General features: G+C 39.0%; 1 protein-coding gene across 2 annotated transcripts in view; it reads right to left on the bottom strand.

Annotated features, from left to right (window-relative positions):
- LOC122983840 (solute carrier organic anion transporter family member 1C1-like) overlaps window positions 1–11,774 on the bottom strand; it is a 41,466-nt gene extending 29,692 nt beyond the window's left edge. For both annotated transcript variants that reach the window (XM_044353984.1, XM_044353985.1), the window contains exons 1-2: window positions 11,287–11,774; window positions 4,927–5,099 (exon numbers count right to left, since the gene is read on the bottom strand). In XM_044353984.1, coding sequence (XP_044209919.1) covers window positions 4,927–5,022 — 96 coding nt within the window. In that variant the 5' untranslated portion in view covers window positions 5,023–5,099; window positions 11,287–11,774. The remainder of the gene's footprint in view (window positions 1–4,926; window positions 5,100–11,286) is intronic.
- Window positions 11,775–18,141: the final 6,367 nt, after the last annotated feature.

The raw sequence follows: 18,141 nt of genomic DNA, 5'->3' as shown, positions 1-18,141 counted from the left end.
TACGCTTAAGCCGAGCTCAGACTACAGGAGTTTTAAAATCCTAACCGATTTTCAAATTGGGTTGCATCACGCACATAAGGAGAAACTTCACAGATGTTTTTCTCTCTAATCTCAAAAACCTAAACAAAATGAATTGAAGAAAAAGCAAAAGCAGAAGGCTAAACGAGTATGGGTGGAAAAATGGTTGGAGAGACGCGGTCAACATGAGTTGTCTGTTCTTCAGCAAGAACTGGAGGTGAGATTTCAACTCAGTTTTAAAGTCTGTCAACAGTAGTATCCTAGCTATCGTTAGCCTCAAGAGCAACACTGTTTACCGTTGCTTGGCGACACCTTCAGCTTGTAGACTTGTCTTTCTCATCAGCTATTGTGGCCCCGCTCAGAAAGTAGTGACGTAATCATTCAGATTTTAAATCCTACATATCAAACATGTTTGAAATTATCGGGGCAGCCCTGATGAGCCTGTGATCAGTTCTGGAGGTTTAGGATTGGATCTGTAAACCCCTCTTATTACCAGATAATCTGGGCCGAACATCGGTACCGACCAAGGTCCCAGGTCAGGGTGAATTGGGGATAAATCAGCCCAAAACTCCTGTCGTCTGTGCCCAGCTTTAGACTAACACAGAAGACTGCCACACACACACACACACACACACACACACAGAGTTTTCTATTACTTGCATAGAATCAAGTAGAGGGATAGAATACATTATACATAAAAATCATTAGACTGTATTTAGGGAGTTATGGGATGGTCTCTGAAGCAAAAAGTCAATGAGAAATGAACAAACACTGGGACATTGTACCACCTAAGTTCTAGTTTTATTGGTGGAATTAACAAAAAGTAGAGAATAACACACAGGATTAGAGTCGAAACGGGCTGTGCCACGTCCCACCCAGCCGGTCGGGGAACCAAACAATTCTGAGAAGAAATACAAGTCTGTCTTGCTCCTTCAGTCTGTATTATGATAAGCTGCTTGAACACCATTGTCTCACATCACTTTCATGTGGGAAAAAGCAACAAGAGTGTCTGATCCTATTTAGGGCTTTACAAACTTTCATGTTGTTGGCAGAAGACTTTCAGCCAATTGGATCTTTTTAAAGGTTGTTTGAGGTGGAAGAAAGAAAAGAGAAAGATGGAAAAGCCTGGGGTGGTCTATTAATAACAACATGACATTCACATTATGTTCTGCATTATTTTCTTGATCTTTCCTCGGAAAGCAATGTTGATAACCATTATGACATTTTCACTACAGACCCCAGGTTATCATTACTGTAAAAATAAGCATGTAGTTGCTATAGTAGGAAGTCATTTACAGGGATTAAAGCAAGAAAAGATTTCTGAGCCTGAGGAGGAAATGTGTACAATGTAGTGAAATAAGTATTATAAGAATTTGAAACTGCTCTATGCCTGAAATCAGGCATGGTGCTGAGAACTATAATCCCTGCATTTAGCCTAAGTGTGCTTGATTTGAGGGTCTTTATCTCTAAATGACTTCTACTCATTACTTACACATTCAAGAACACAAAGAAATCAGCCTTGTTCTTTTACTCCAGTGTTTAAATGATTATGTTAAGATGCATTAGCTGCGAGGTGTTGCCTATTGAAGAAATAAGATCCGTTTTCTCATATGAGGAAATCTGTGACAGATTTGTTAATTCCACCAATAAAACTAGAACTTAGGTGGTACAATGTCCCAGTGTTTGTTCATTTCTCATTGACTTTTTGCTTCAAAGACCACCCCATAACTCCCTAAATACATTTTAATGATTTTTTTCATATTGAAATAAGTCTATCTTCAATTTTCACAGTTATACATAATATACTGAGGCTGTAGATGGATATTTACGGCCCTCACAAATGACTGACACACTTCATGAGGTAAAACTGGTTATTGTAGTTGATTGTAAAGAGTCATATAAAAAGGTTAATTTGAATAATGTTCATTTAAACTGAGCACCTGACAGCCAAAGGTTTTCTCAGCCTTGCCCAAACTTCAAGGATACGTTTACAATTTTTCAAGTCTGTCATGTTCCCATATGAATATTGAAAGAGGATTTGCTCACTGCGGTCATTTCTCCTCATAACAATGAATGGATCCCTTTCAAGTGCGTTAACAATGTAAGTTATGGGGGACAAAATCCACAGTCCTCATTTTGTTGAAAAATGTACTTTAAAGTTTATCTGAAGCTAATATGAAGCTTCAAACCAAGTGGATATCTTCCAGTGTTATTTTCTTTTTAGAATCAAATTACCTCTTTTTGTTTCCCCAGACAGTGTTTCCCTGTTGAGCTGCAGTGGAAGGATGGTAACAAAAAAGATTTGGCACTAAAAAGACAGTAACTTTGAAAAATATCAACTTGATTTGAGAAATTTGGATTGCTGAAGCTTCATATTAGCCTTGAATAAACTTTTAAATACCTTTTTTCACTGGAATGAGGGCTGTGGATTTTGTGTCCCATCACTTACACTGAAATGTACATTAAGAAGGGATCTCTTAATGTCCAGTATGAACAGTAGGAATGATTACAGCAAGAAAACCCTGTTTCAATGTTAATTTGGGCACATGAATATTGTTTAAAGGTGCACTGTATAGGATTTAGTGGCATCTAGGGGAACAGACTCGGCAAAAAGGGAATATAATATTCATAAGTATATTTTAGTTAGTGTATAATCCCATGAAAATAAGAATTGTTGTGTTTTCATTAGACTGAGCCCTTTATATCTACATAGGAAGCACGTCCTCTTCCACAGAGCCCACCATGTTTCTACAGTAGCCCAGAATGTACAAGCCAAACACTGGCTTTAGAGAGGGCTTTCGATGTTTTTCGTGAGTTTCACTGCCACCATAGGTTCTCCTACATGCTTGGAAAGGGAGGGGTGGGGGGTATTCAGTTGTTTGCAACCTCACCACTAGATGCCACTAAATTCTACACACTGGTCCTTCAAGACAAACATGAAAAATTGTGAACATATCCTTTGAAGGTATAATGTGTAAGATTTGGCCAGAATTTTAGTTTAAAACATTCCCAAATTAACTAAAATTATTAACAGAATGTGAAGAAATAAGTTTTGACGTTATGTCAAAGACCTATATGTATTGTGTTGTAGAGATATCCACTGAAGTTAGCATGCTAACCAGCTAGCTCCGGTCCCATCTGGCCGTACTGTCTCGTAATACCCATTTACACCTCAGGAGCGATAATGAGTCACTGTAGCATCCAGTCTGCCCTCAGTCGAATATGAGAGGAAGACGTAGCACTGCCCAGAGTTACCAGGCTTTCAGGCGAGAAGGTAACCATGTAGACTCCCAATATGTGGTCAGTTTATCCAAATAACACCTTTTTGGAAAGTTACAGCGACAGATGCTGGCTGGGTGAGACATCAACTGTTCATGTCAGCTGATCCGACGAACTGTACTGAGTTGCACCAGCTATGTGTAAGCTGGCATGAGTCATTTGGATTCGTAGCACATCGTAGTAAGCTGGATCGTTATTGAAATATCATATAAATAAATTAGGTCTCTACTGGATTACTGTGTTGTAAAATGGCAGCAATTAATGAAAAAATGATGCTGTGTGGCAGAAAAGTGCTGTTTTACCATTAGTGAGTTCTGTGACATTTTATGATTTACACCTACCCTGGGGGCATGTGTGTAACTAGTTGTTACTTAGAGCTATGTTGTAACTTATCTCTGTGGTGCAACCGCTTTCTGATCTGTGCAGCTCGTTTGTAATTCCCGTTGGCTCTAATGTCTCCATGGAATTTTGATATCCTGGCAACGCCATGGCGCAGATTCACTGTAAACAGTAAGCTTCAGGCTATATCGAGTGAGTGATAATGGTGGTGGGGTGTGTGTGTGTGTGTGTGTGGGTGGGGGATACATGAGATAAGAAAGAATCAGCTGTGAGGAGGTGATGGAGTGTTTCCACTGACTTGAAAACGTTTATCTCAACATAAATATATTTTATGTTTTGCAGTTTTTGTTGTCAAGTTGATTTTAAAATTTGGCAAGGATACAAGACATTACATTAACTCCATCTGCTGATGAAGATCATGTGATATGATCGAGAGCCTCAGAACAGCAGGTGAGATTGTTCTGTCAACTGTTGTTTCCAAGATCAAAAACGAACACTAAACTCACCGCCATGAAATTCCATGACAACTGAGCAAACTCCATCTTCTGTTGACAATCATGTGATACAATGGAAAGCTTCAGAACAGCAGCTAAATGGACCTTGAGGTGAGACTGTCTTGTCAGCTGCTTTTTTCAAGGTCAAGAATGAACTTTGACACTGTGATTTTATTACATCTGTGAATCGTGATAAAGGGAGAAGGGATTGGTTCGGTTTTGGTTTGTGAGCAAAAGGAAGGAAAGAAGCTAACTGCCACATGAATGCTGGGAAAAGGCAAGAATTTACATAATAGGATTATACCAATTAGATGACTCACTGGCTACAATACCTGATACTATCTCCTGCTATTGGACGGCAAGTCATCCACCACTGACACCCAAGGGAGGGGAGGAAACTACTGTATATGGTGCTGTGAAGGTTTCTTCAAACCTCACACTGGTGGGAATGCCAGTACAGTGTATGGATGAATAAAAGATCAGAAGCATGATTTAATTTCCTCTGACATTCTTTAAATATCTTTACATTAAGCCAGTAAAGTTAGGTCATTATGTGCAGTATCCCTCAAACACATCAGCCTTGTGGAAGTGACTTGTTGGACTGTTGCTGTAATTTGGTTATTTAGTTAGTACTTGTCTCTCTCCACACACACATGTGCAAGCATACATACTAAGGAAGCATGTGACCCCTCCCAAGCACACACACATGCACGCACACACACACACACTACTATAAGAGAAAATGGTGTCAGCTGGAGCTCTTTCATCCTTCATAAAGACATGTTAGTTCACCTACCTTCAGGCTGGAGCATGGAGAGGAGCGCGGTTCTTTGGCTGCGGTGTCACTGCGTCCATTCTCCTGCGCGCGGCCTTGCTCAGCCCCCACCTCCATCCTCCAGAAATGTCTCTGTGTCTTCTTAGCAGAAGTCTACCACGTAATGCAATTTCTTGGCACTGATGCATGCAACCCTGCAAATGGATAATTCAAACATGTGACCCACTTCTCATCCTCAGCACAAAAACAGAAACATGTCTACAGCAGCCAGCAGAGGAGAGACTGACACACACAAACAATAGCGCCTGTATTTGTTCCTAAGATCTTAAGACTTAAAATCACAACTACAAAGTCAACATTGTAATGACACAGCTGATGTGTGCACTTTTTCATGATGATCGACAAAAGAATTAACTAGAGATACTGTAGGCCTCTGCCAACCAGTCAAGTTACAGTTTACATCCATGTCTGTCCAGACTTATATAAAATTTGTAGTGAAGGCTTTGAAGGAATTTAATAAAAGATATTAAGCGTATATTTTGGCGAAATGGAAGTTATCAAATTATTGACATGTATGATTCCAGTGAATAATTTCCAGTGAGAAACATGCTGTCTTCACTTAGAGACTGTGAAACTTTGTCATATTTAGCGTATGAATTCTCAAGTTATGGCCAAAGGTCACAGTGACCATGACCTTTGACCACCGAAATCTGATCAGTTCATCTTTGAGTCCAAGTGGATGTTTGTGTCAAATTTGAAGAAATTCCCTCAAGGCGTTCCTGAGATATCGCGTTCACGAGAATGGGACGGATGGACAACCCAAAACCATAATGCCTCCGGCCATGACTGTCGCTGGAGCAGAGGCATAAAAAGAACAAAAGGTTTCTGTTTCAAGTTAACTATTTTAAACCTTCACATACCACAACTATGTAACACTTTGTTTTATTGTTCAGTCAATAACTGACATCATGTGACTAAATACAATGAAACATATGTAAGGGAAGTGTGAAATACACTTTTTTGACTTGTACATGTTACCTATAAATATTAAGGTATAGTATAAAGAAATATTTACATAAAACATACACATAGAGAGAAAGATTTCCATTGTTTGCCACACAGTATATATATATATATATATATATATATATATATATATATATATATACACACACATTGATTATAAACCCATATAAACCCATAACCACTAGAAAGGCTTTTAGCAGCTGCAAGAAGTGTTCAGTTAGTCACTGAGGTTTGCCACCAATGGTTAACTTGCTGCTCAATATAAATTGGGATTCATTTGTTATTGATCAGTTTGAACCAAGCAGCAACTATGATGGCTTGAGGCTGAACGCAACGCAGAGGTACCTTGAAGCGCAATGCGCAATGTCACCGACAGCCACTAGATGCTGGCTCCAAAAAATCCCTGGCCCCAATTGACTCCTATTCAAAAAGCAAAACTTCTCTCAAGAAATATGAAGTCAATAATCTTTTTCAACAAGTCATTATGGTTTCAATTGCTAAATTCGGGCCCTCTGATAAGTGTGCTGGTGGTCATTTTGGAAATTATTACTCTGTTAATAAGATTTGAGGACTTATAGTAGGCTTTGATGTCTGCCGTGTGGCCGTTGATTGACAGCTGGCTCACCTGCTACTCTCGGGCTATTGTCAAAATGTGTCAGTAAGTTTAATGTTATTTGATCACAATAGCTGCCCTGTTAGCAATATTTAGCTAAAGTACACTGCTCAGTATTCCCAGTAAGCTAGCGTTTGCTTTGGTCGTGAAAGGCAACACCCTGGTTTCAAACTAAAGGGTGACATCACATCTCCCTACGTCCATCTTTCTATACAGTCCATGGGTTGAATACAGTCTGACAAAGCATGATACAGGAAAGTGGATCAAGTATTCATCTATTCTATTGTATATTTAGGGAAACTCATATGTACAATAGGAGGAAATACATTAAAAGCATCGACTGATTTTACCTCCTACTTTACAATTCCTTTCACCTCCTCTTTCATTTCTTCCTTACTGACCCCTTTCTCTCCTTCTCTATGAATTCTTTCTTTCTAACTCCTCACATTCGTCTCGCTTATTTCACGTATTGCCCTCTCTTCCCCCACTCAGTCCATTTCCAGGAGTCATGTGAAACAGTGAATGTAATTGCCCCAGGGGGTTGAGTTGGTGATTGCTATGAAGCACAGAACACAAACACAATACTGTCACCATTGCTGTCACTGAGACTGCCACGAGTGCCACATGAAACAAGTTTGTATTTCTTCTCACTGAAAGATTTTTCTGTCTTGAAGAGGCTGGCTAATCGCAACAGGTTTGACCTACATTCAAGGTATTAGACTCAACAGCAGCTTTGAGTAGGCAAATATGAAGCAGTACTCCACAGAAGCAGCAGGTTTTGAAAAAAATACTTTTTCTTGTGTACCACCACTGTTTATACTCACTTGAGCCTCTTTTTCTCATTTCCGTAAACACTGTGCTGTAATCCATATCCGATATAAAAACATCATCGGTCTGTGAGTGAATATAACATTCAACAAGTCCAGAATCATGTCTATGAATGAGGCTGAATAATAAAATATAAAATAAACACACAAACTTTTATCATTCATACACTGCTGTTTTTGCTTAGCACCTACACGTGTCATGCTGTTGCGACTAGATGTGTTTGTTATGGAATTATTGTTCCTAGAATTGAGTTCTTGAAAATAAATCAACGTTTCTACAGATGATGAAAGGTTTGGTGTATAGACTGATGCACTGAAGAGAGCCAATAAGCTACATTAGCAGCCCACTCCATCACAGGTGAAATCACTAAATACCTCATTAGTCTGGCAGAATGAGCACACTTTGTCTTGTGCTGTCGATATTTTGCCTCTCATTTAATGTCATGGTCAAAAAACAAGTGTACCCAACAAGACTAAAGAAAAACAAATTGATTTTTTTTTCCAATCTCATGTAAGCCCAGAGAGAGTGGCAAAAATCAACTGAGGGGGGGGGGGACAATATGGTGCCATTAGTCTGCTCATCTCTAATACTAGATTTGTTTTTCAAGGCCCTTTAAGGCAGCTTGTAATCAGTTAAGATAGAAATACTGTACTGTATCTGTTTTTCTAGGTAATATATAGTCACCACATTGGTTTCTAATTCATCCCTGTGGTTTCTACTTACTACAAACCGCCACTATCTGGTTGTGCTATCAACTGCCCCCCACCAAACCTGCGACCAGCCTCCTCCTCCATCTGTGGTACATTATTAAGTAATATACAAAATATGAATATTTATGAAATGCTATGTGTCTTCTGTCTCATACTCATACATGGGGTGATTGATTGCACTCCCTGCTGAATCACTGGCGTGCTAGGCAGCACCCTAAAGAGAAAGAAGCTGTGGTTTTACATTCATCATGTCAGTGTTACCAACTGAATTTATTGAAAATTATAGAGTGCAAAGCAGGACTGTAGAATTAAAATACTGTACCAGCGATATTGACAACACCAATACCTCATGGACCGACCCGGTCCATGTTCACCTTGCACACAATATTCCTTGATGACAGACAGTGTGTATGTGAAAAATGTACATTTTTCATTCAAATAATGGAAATTCTGTGTTTTTAAAAATACCCAAAGTTATTTTCACTTGCTTTACTGCCCAAATATCAGGAAACTCACTCACATCAGCACATTGGCCAGGAAATGTCACTGTGATTATAGAGTAGCCTATTAGTGGAAACAGAAATGCATTTAACCAATGAAAACCAGTTAAAGGCCCTCTCCTCTTCAGAAGGTCTCACCACTGATCTAATGAGGTTAAACACACACACATGCAGAAATACACCTCTAAACATGAAGGCTGGGCTTAGGTTTTAAGATTTGTGGATGGAAAGGGTAAGGAAAAGGTTTGGTTACAGTTTGGGTGAGTTTGTGGGATCTAGAAGAACACACATGCTTCCAAGTCCTGTATTTCAAACATCATTTCAATCACCTTTTAACACTAGAGATAGCTGATTCCTACAAATTTAATTAGATGATGATGATAGACCGCGATGAATGTGGCACTAAGTTCTCGTAATAGGTGGAGCTAAATCCTAACAATATGTGCTGCTACTAGGGATGTGCCGAGAGTTCAGTAGTTCTATTTGTATCTATATTTGTTGAGGCAGCAAAGTTATTTGGTTTTGTATTTGTATTTGAATAAAAGTGGAAAGAGGCTTAAAAATCCTGTTTTTGTTTTTATTAATGTGAAAGAAGACTGAATAGTAGGTTATCATTTGATGTATTTCTTGAATATATCATACATGTTACAGATAGTGTTTTAAGTTCAGTTTAGTGTTAGTTTGTGTTTCACATCTGTTCTAAATTCCTCTGTGCTGTGTCTATTCTAAACTTAGTTCTTTGCTGTGTAAGATGAGGCAGTTGTGTGTTCAACAGTTAGTTTATTCTGTTGTACTTTTATCTGAGCCAGTGATAAGATAAACTATAGTTATGTAGATGTTTATGTGTTAATCTGATAAGCTTTTAGAGGATAGTGTGGTTTGTCCTTAATTTAATATGGAACTAATGTTATTTTGTGATGTTACTTGGTGCATGCTTGAGTGCTGTCATATATGGTTGTGAAGAAAGACTGTTCCTAGGTTAGCTGAACTTTTGACTTGTGTTTCTATCTGAGGGTTGTTTGCTGACCTGTACGGTTAGTAAACAGATGTTTTAAATTCTGTACAAGTAGTATTTAAGGGACTGGTCAGCAATTCCCATTATATTACGCTTTTAATTTTAGAAAATTAAGGTGTTACAATAAGTGTTCATGAATAAACTACCTTACGAAGGAGGTCCCCACACCGGATCTCAAACTGGAGTCTCCCAGATCATGGACGACTGCGCTGATTACTGAGCTAAAACTTTACTCATCACCTCAATGCAGACAGACCTCTGCCTATTTATACACCAATAACACAGAGACAGCACGGCGTGTAACGTGTAGGGAAGAACTTCAAAGGCGATTCTTGCTTTGCACTTTTCATTTACTGCCTAATTTTTTTAAAACCTAACTTTGTGGAAAGGAGAATGGGAACAACAGGTTATGGAGAGTCTCTTGGGAGCACTTTGCGTGTGTCAGTAGCTCAGCTTTATCTCTGGGGAACACCCTCAACTCAAATTAGGAGTTGTGCATCATGTAGCAGGTGGATGTGACTCCCCTAGTTGAGACCTGCTGATAGACGTAACAGCAGAGTAGAGAGAGACTTAGATAGCGATGCAACCGACCTGCACGCTGGTATTTAACATGTTTTTTTTTTTCTTCGCAGATACAAATAAGTTTTAAAATATTTGGATGAAATAAATATTCGTAAAAAAAAACACTATTTGAGCTTTTCCAAGTAATGTATTTGTATCCGGGCACACCCCTAGCTGCTACAGAGAGCTTATTGACTCTAAGTTCAAATATATGAGACCTCAGTAACCATTTTTGGTTGTTTTACACAACTATCTGTGTACCTGAGACTTGGGTCTGTTATCATTGAGAATGGAGGGGTAAAGACAAGCATTAGCAAATATACGACACATATTGGTATGGAGATAGAGCCAAAGAGCTGTTTATTTTTATCGTACTCTTGGTAAATGTGATTGCTCCTAAATTTTCACTGAAATCGTCTTTAGAAAATTGTACCTGTTTATGCATAATAAGTTGATTTTTGTCCTTGATCATGTATTGCATATTAATTGGATATTGTGTGACAGTTGTATTTGTCTGTTTGTATTGTTTGTATTTATTGTTGTAACAATGTTTGTGCTGCTCTCTTGGCCAGGTGACTCTCGGAAAAGCGATTTTAGTCTCAATGAGACTTTTACCTGGTTAAATAAAGTGACCTGTGACCCTTTAGATAAGTCTATTATCTATAAAATAAATAGACTAAATAAACCACAGATATACAAAAATTAGTGATGCTTTCAACTGGCAGCAAACTTCCCCATCAAGCAGGTTTAGCATATAGTCATTAAAGGCATATTTTCAAGAATGTGACATGGGAACATGCTGCAGTTTGGCTCCTGAGTCAGGATGCTCTGCCTGCAGGTACAGCAGGTGCCGTAGTGCAGAATTTCTCTCCAGCACATCTTACAGTCACTCTTTAACACTATTATTCACCACAAACAATTATAATTTCAGACACTGAGTATTGCTTTAAATAAAATTTGTATTAGTTAAACACAACTATCCGATGAATGCCCCTTGTAAATATTATCATAGGATTACAAAATAAGTTCGATAAGGTCAGATTGTGAGTATTATTGCTGGAGTATTACCCCAAACGCACCATGAAAAAACAACCTATTGCCATTTTTCATTGGAAAAAACAGACACACCTTGCTATGCAGCTGGGATATCCAGCAGGAGCATCAGGTTTCCTCAGTGTCCTGTCAAACAGTCGTCCAGTTGATTGAGCTTTAGAGATTCAACAGCCGATCGGAAACACAGGTAGCCAGCTCCCTTCAGCCAGCTCCGGTCAAACTTCTCATGTGGATGGCAGAAGAGGAGACGCGCCGACTCTTATCATTAATACTCAGAGACCGACGTGTATCTTCAGAGTTCATTTCCAGCCGACTTCACGGTAACTCTCGGGCAGACTGATCGAAATCAAATAGGGATTTTTATCTCCTGCAACATGTCTTCACCGGTCCATGCCACTGAAAATGCTGTTTGGAGATATGGTGCGTTAGATGCGCTCGGAAAAGTAGGTGGCCCCCGCTGCCTCCTTTTTCTTGGACTGACTCCGCAATTCTGGAGGGTTCAGAACAGGCTTTCACAGGAAAATGAAAAAAATGATCTGTAGGCCTACTTCTCTCTCCCTGCCTCCCTCTCTTTCTTTCTCTCTCTCTCTCTCCCTCCCTCTCCCTGACTCTCTTCCTCCCTCCCTCTCTTTCTTTCTGTCTCCCGCCCCTGCCTCTCTCTCTCCCTCTCTCTCTCTCTCTTTCTCTCTTCTCCTCCCTCTCTCTCTGTCTCCCTCCCTCCTTCTCTCATTTTCTTTAGGCTACAATTCAACTGAGCTTTATTGGAATCATATAGCATTTACAGTGTCATGCATTAGTCACTAGGCCGCTGTGATAACATAATGTCCTCTCAAGTCTAATTTGGACCAGGCACATGATGGGGTTATATCATTAAGTTCTAAATCAGACAAGGATGCTCAAGTTTATTTCATAATATGTTCATTTCCTTGATGTGATATCAAGTACCTTCAGACAGCTGGGTTTGTTCTTTATTGATTATTTTGCAATAATTACAGAAGGTATCCCAGTCGCTTTTAATGTCTGAAACATAACTGAGTTTGTTCTTGTTTTATTACATTGTAATCCCCTTTTCAGATCAATAATATAGAGGAACCCTGTGAGTAAAGCTGGGTGCCACAACTTGATTGGGTTGGGGTGGGGTGGCTTAGCTTGTACAGTATTTGGGGGTCCATCATTAGAGACAGTATGTCATGGAAGCAAGCAGGAACAGGGATTGAATGAGAAAGGGCAATCATATGATGGCGTTTTGGTCCAAATATTTTGTCAAACGTAGTTCATTCAAACTGATATACCATTCAGCTAATTATGTCACACCCCAGCTTTTTCTTCATTGGGTGATACATGACAGGAAAAACCTGCATCTTAGAAAAGTGTTGAGTCACTATGAGCTGCTAGAACAGCTTCAGTGCTCTGGTATAGATACGTCTGTCCTGGAGGGATACCATTCTTTGTTGTTTTGTTGATGGGGTAGATTGGTCCAATATCTCTCATAGGTGGAGTGAGATAGAGTTTATTTTACTTATTTATACTTATTACTTATTTACTATTTACTATTTACTTTTTTTTTTAGGTTTTTCCTTGAATTTACCACCCATATAAAATTTCCTGTTTTAGTTTGCTGTCCATAGAGCTTACACTTCACAGATATATAATTGGCCTTGCAATGCATATTTTGAGGAGATATATAAGGTTTCAGATGTGGAATGTGCAACATGAGGATTGTTGATGGTTGTTGACCTTCAGATGGATTTTGTGAGTATGTTGGAGTTCAGTTGCTTTCCTCGAGGACAGCTTTGAATTGTAATAAATTTCTCCTGCCCCTGACCCCTCTATGATCAATCTGCTTGATCATACCTTGTGAGATTTGTTGTGTATGTTTCTTTTATTGTGTATGTTACATGTTGTGCACACACTGCAAACCAGTTTCTCACTGACATGCAGTTAATCTTAATCTTGTGTACCTCATGTATGTGTTGTTGTGTATGTGTTTTAAAGTGGACAGATTTTTCCATTCAACAACAGCATGTACCTTCACCTCCTTCTCCAGATCTCCAGTTACTGCTGGAGGACAAATAAATAGCATGTGGATGCAGAAGGTGACTGGTAGCATATTTCCATCATGCTCCTGTAGCACCTGTCGTGCCACACTATATCTGATTGCATTGGCACTCACAACTGTCAGATGGCAAACACATACAGACTCACACTGCCATGTCATTGAATTTTCTGAATTGTCTGTCCTCAAAACTTGCTGACCTGGTTCCAAGTCATTAATTGGTTGCACTACAGTTATAGCATGGTAATACAACAGGTAGCTGACCCTTTCAACTTCTTAACATTCTGGGTTGTGTGCAGTTTCTGGATGGCGCTGATCTCCTCTTGGTCGGGTAATGCTGTCGCTGACTCACTGCTCTCAGGCTGCAGAGACATTTATTCCCAGTCTGGCTTCAGTTAGAAAGCTTTGATGTCTTTAAACACTTCTTCAAGTCTGCTGTTGTGCTGCTCTTGAGAATTTCTATAAACTGAGATGCTGCCCCAATTAGCGGCTGCACATGGGAGTTCATTAACTTTGTTTGACCCAAATGTTTTAATAACATAGTCAAGAAAGCTATTTGAACTATTAAGAATCAGAATGTTGAATATAGCTAGTCCGGATCAGATTAGGAAAATTGATTGGTATTTATATTGGCTTCATATGCCAACACATTGCATAACATAAAGCTCAGGGCAGATGGAGACTACAAAGTATATTTTGCCTGGCTTTTTTTTTCTTTTTAAGTTAATGCTTAATCTCAGTGATAAAAACAAAATGATAGTTTTAAAAAATGATTCTATGGAGTTCCCCTTTCAGAGAGGAGTAATAATATAGGTAAACATAGTGCTCTTTATTTACAGCTGGACCTGTGATAGACAAATTCTTGCATGTTTCCCTGTTGCTATGGTGACCTATGAAATATGAGAGGTTTGGTTAACGCCAGTCTGGAGTAGGTAGCACTGTATATTACTGTATTATAGTCATACAGTGTTGCACAAATGGAGAATCCTCACCCGTAAAATCTGTCGCTGTCACTCATTTTACACATATAGAGTGAAAATTTGAACTTTATTTAATGCTGAACTACATTGTTAAAGCATAATAGTGATCTCAGTATTCCAATCTGCAATGTATTAAGGGAGCATTTTACAGTGTTGTGAAGCCTCTAGGAAGCAGGGTTAATCTGGCATGTATTTGCATTAATTACACAGTTGAAATTGAGGTTATTTCTTATTGCACAATAAATCTAAACAAAGCTAATTAACAGAAATGTTTAATGAAGAGGTGACACACAACATCACCTCCAGTGAGCAGATTAGTATCAATAAGTAGCAATGTCATGCGATTAGATATGGATTACAACTAATTTGCAATATCATATGACAAACAGAATGCCAGTTTATAGTACATTCATGTAAATAGGCATTGTCCTGCACTGCGGGGATAATGACTACACTGTATGCTGCCGTTTCAACATGTTTTCATGAGCTGAACACACTGAGTGTCTGAAGAATTAATTCTGATGGAAGCATGCAGGCCACAGGGCTCACATGGCAAACAAGTGATATGACCCATGTCCACTAAATACACTGATGTTCACATCAGTGATAACCAGTCATGGATACCATGTCTCTACAACATAAAACAAAGCTTCAGTAATCAAAAATGTTGGATAGGAGCACTTCCTGGATTCAAATTGAGTTTGTTTGAGGTGCTCTTTGGATAGGGATATATGTAGAAATAAAAATACAAAAAAATCCCCCTCCAATGCACTCTCTTTTAAAACAATTAAAATGCCTTTATTGTCATGGCATGGTCATATTAGACCTTTAAAACAAATTCCGATGCGTTTTGGCATCAAGCCTTCGTCAGGAAGTCAAACAGATCACCTCGCTCTTTTCTAGTGGTTTTCCACCAATAGGAATCTCCTACTTGGATTATAGTGTTGTGGCCTTGAGAGGGTGTAGACATATACAAACTCCAGCAGATGGTGTGGTTTTGGCGCACAATATTCATCAAAGCTGAATTAAAGAGCAAAATAGTGAATACAAACAATGCCAATGGTAACAAAAAAACAAAAAGATGTTCACAAAAAACAAATAAATGTTTACAAAAAAGCAGTAAAATCTAGGTTGGCCTGGGTGTTTAGTAGCCCGTAGTTTGTCGATCCAAAAGGTTTCCCTCCTGTTGGTTAAGTTTCCTTTGTCTGTCATCTTTTCATATGGAAGATGTGATGTGGTCAATGCCAAAGGTTTGTAATGTCAATGGGTTACTGTTAGTCCAGATAAGTCCAGATAGTGTCTAGCCATACGGTAGTATATGTTCTCTGTACAAATAGCATGTTTGTGTTCTGCTAGCCTGTCCGGTAAATGTCTTTTTGTTCTTCCAATGTAAAACACTTTGTAACTGGGACATTCTGGCCTATAGATAACAAACAAGGTTCTAGAGTTAATGAAATGATTAATGGTGAACTCCTTCTGAGATGTAAAATCCACAAATGGCTTGGTCTTTATTTATTATTATCATTTGTGCAGTGGTTACAATGCAACCATGTTTGTTGGGTGTTTGGTTGAAGATGGCTGTGTGCCAGTTCATCTAGTAGGGCATCTCCTAAAACTGATGAAAAACCTACTGAAAGCCTCAGCAGTGTGTGTGTGTGTGTGTGTGTGTGTGTGTGTGTAGTGTGTTTTATGGTTTGATAATGTACATGTTGGCATGAATGTTTTGAGTTCCTTATCATTCTTGAGGACATTTGTATACTTTTCCATCTATCTTTCAGGTTAACTACTTGATTTACCCTCCTTGTCAACAAAGAACTCAGTACAAAATGCTTGAAATAGCTTCTCCCACTTCACAACTTTTTTTCTGCTTCCACACTGAAATCCTAAGACAATAAAAAAACATTTCAGTATCTTCTTCTGGTTGGTTTCTGGTTGCTCACATGACACATTTCTTCAGAAAATGACCCAGTCCACACCACAAAGTCAGATTGGTAATTCATCCACACTGCAAGCATCTTTTGAAAAGCTCATTATTTTTGTGGTCTAACTAATGCCTGCTCATTTAAGACATAATAAGGCATATTTTCAGATTCAGCCAAGCCAGTGTAGACACGGTCTTAGTGCAACAGGTCAAAAGACTGCAGAGAGAATGTGAATGGTCTGCACCTGTCTTGTTGATCATAGAACAGATGTGACTGGTGGTGAATGGTGATCCTACCTCTTGTCCCACAAGGCTTGATTCCCATGCATGCTCATTACCCACAGAGGCCTCAAGGTTACATCTAATAAGGGTACGGATTATAAGGAAAGGGGACTGGATGAAGGGGAGGTGAAGAACTGAGATAGTCGTGGAGACAGAATGAGAGAGGAAGAGAGGGAGGGATCATGACAGAGAGCACAGTAACGTCACAGTAATGAGCAGTAACGTCAGCAAGGATAAGGAGATGGTCAGGAGAAAGGCAAGTCTCCCTACAGTGTGAGTGTGTGTATACATGTGGTCCTTGTAGAAGAATAAATGACATGCACAGATGAGAGCTTAAGTCTGCCCTCTCACCCACTTACTGTAGTTTATATATCATCATTCATATCACTGAAGCTTATACATAATGAAGATCAAGGGCAAAATGTTGATACCAAAGTACGAATAAAGCAGTAACTTATCTTGTATTCTTTGTTCACACAGTGGTTGGAGGAAGAAGGCATCTCTTGATATTTAAAACACCCGATGGTAAATTCCAAGGTCTGAGAGAAATATTGATCAGACAAAGAGCGTTTCAGAGAGAAGGCAGCTTCAATGAAAACAAGATTGCCAAAGGGATTACTTTCAATCTATACAAGACAAAACAGGTAGTCAATTCATCAGATCCTCTACACCCAAATTACTCACATCAAAGTACTTAAAAAAACAAACAACAAACAAACAACAAAGTTATAGTTTGATGATAATCTCATAAGTTTTGAAATATTATCAATAAAAACAAAGTGTAACAAGAAACACTCAAATTTAAAAATCATAATTAGCTGAGAATGAAAAGCATCAAGACACAGAAAACAGTCACTACAACAATTTAAGTGCATCTTCACATCCTGTATCCTTCTGTCTGTCTTCCCTATACACAGCAGTAACTTAAAATACTTGAATAGCTACATGTACTATGCAGTACAGAATGAACAAGGAACTAAAAGAGACGTCTGCACAGGAAGGATCTCTGCACTAAACTGAACTGGACCCAGTGACTTGACAGACTGGGTTAAATATTTCATGCATTTCCAATCTAAAAAAATCCTTGAAAGTAAGCTTGGATGTCTGCTGTGTGGGCGTTGATTGACAGCTGTGATTGACAGTTTGCTCGCCTGCTGCTCTCTCCAGCCCTGAGAGGCACCTGGCTGCAGCAAGATGGCGGACAATAATCACAATGGTCAACCATGGTGATCAGCTGGATACAGGAAGTCATGTAACAATGGTCAACCATATACAGGAAGTCATGTGATGATATGAGCAGAAGTAGTTCTTGTCTAAGGACAAGAGGACAAAATGGCAGTACCAATTAACTGAATATAGTTTGTTTTTTTTATAACTGTCATTTATCTATGATAAGACATAATGTTACCAGCCAAGCCTTTCCCCTTTAGGAAGATGGCTTGTCGGTAAACTGTGTTTGTGATGTAGTCTAGTGGGCTTGTTGTGGGAAGTGAGTCTCTCTGGTGTGTGGGAGTAGTACCAGCATTTAGCCGCAGCCACGGTGAAGTTCATGCCGTTAAAGGTGGTTAAGTTACCATAGTCATCAATAAAGTGTCTATAAGCGCAGCGTTAATTATTTAGAGGCTAGTTACCAGTGAGCCAGGCTAAAGTGAAGGAAATTGACCTAGAACTTAACTAAGATTTAGATCTGC

The sequence above is a fragment of the Thunnus albacares genome, chromosome 6 (genome assembly GCF_914725855.1).
Source record: "Thunnus albacares chromosome 6, fThuAlb1.1, whole genome shotgun sequence".
Classification (NCBI taxonomy): Eukaryota; Metazoa; Chordata; class Actinopteri; order Scombriformes; family Scombridae; genus Thunnus; species Thunnus albacares.
This window is presented reverse-complemented; position numbering and strand designations above follow the sequence as displayed.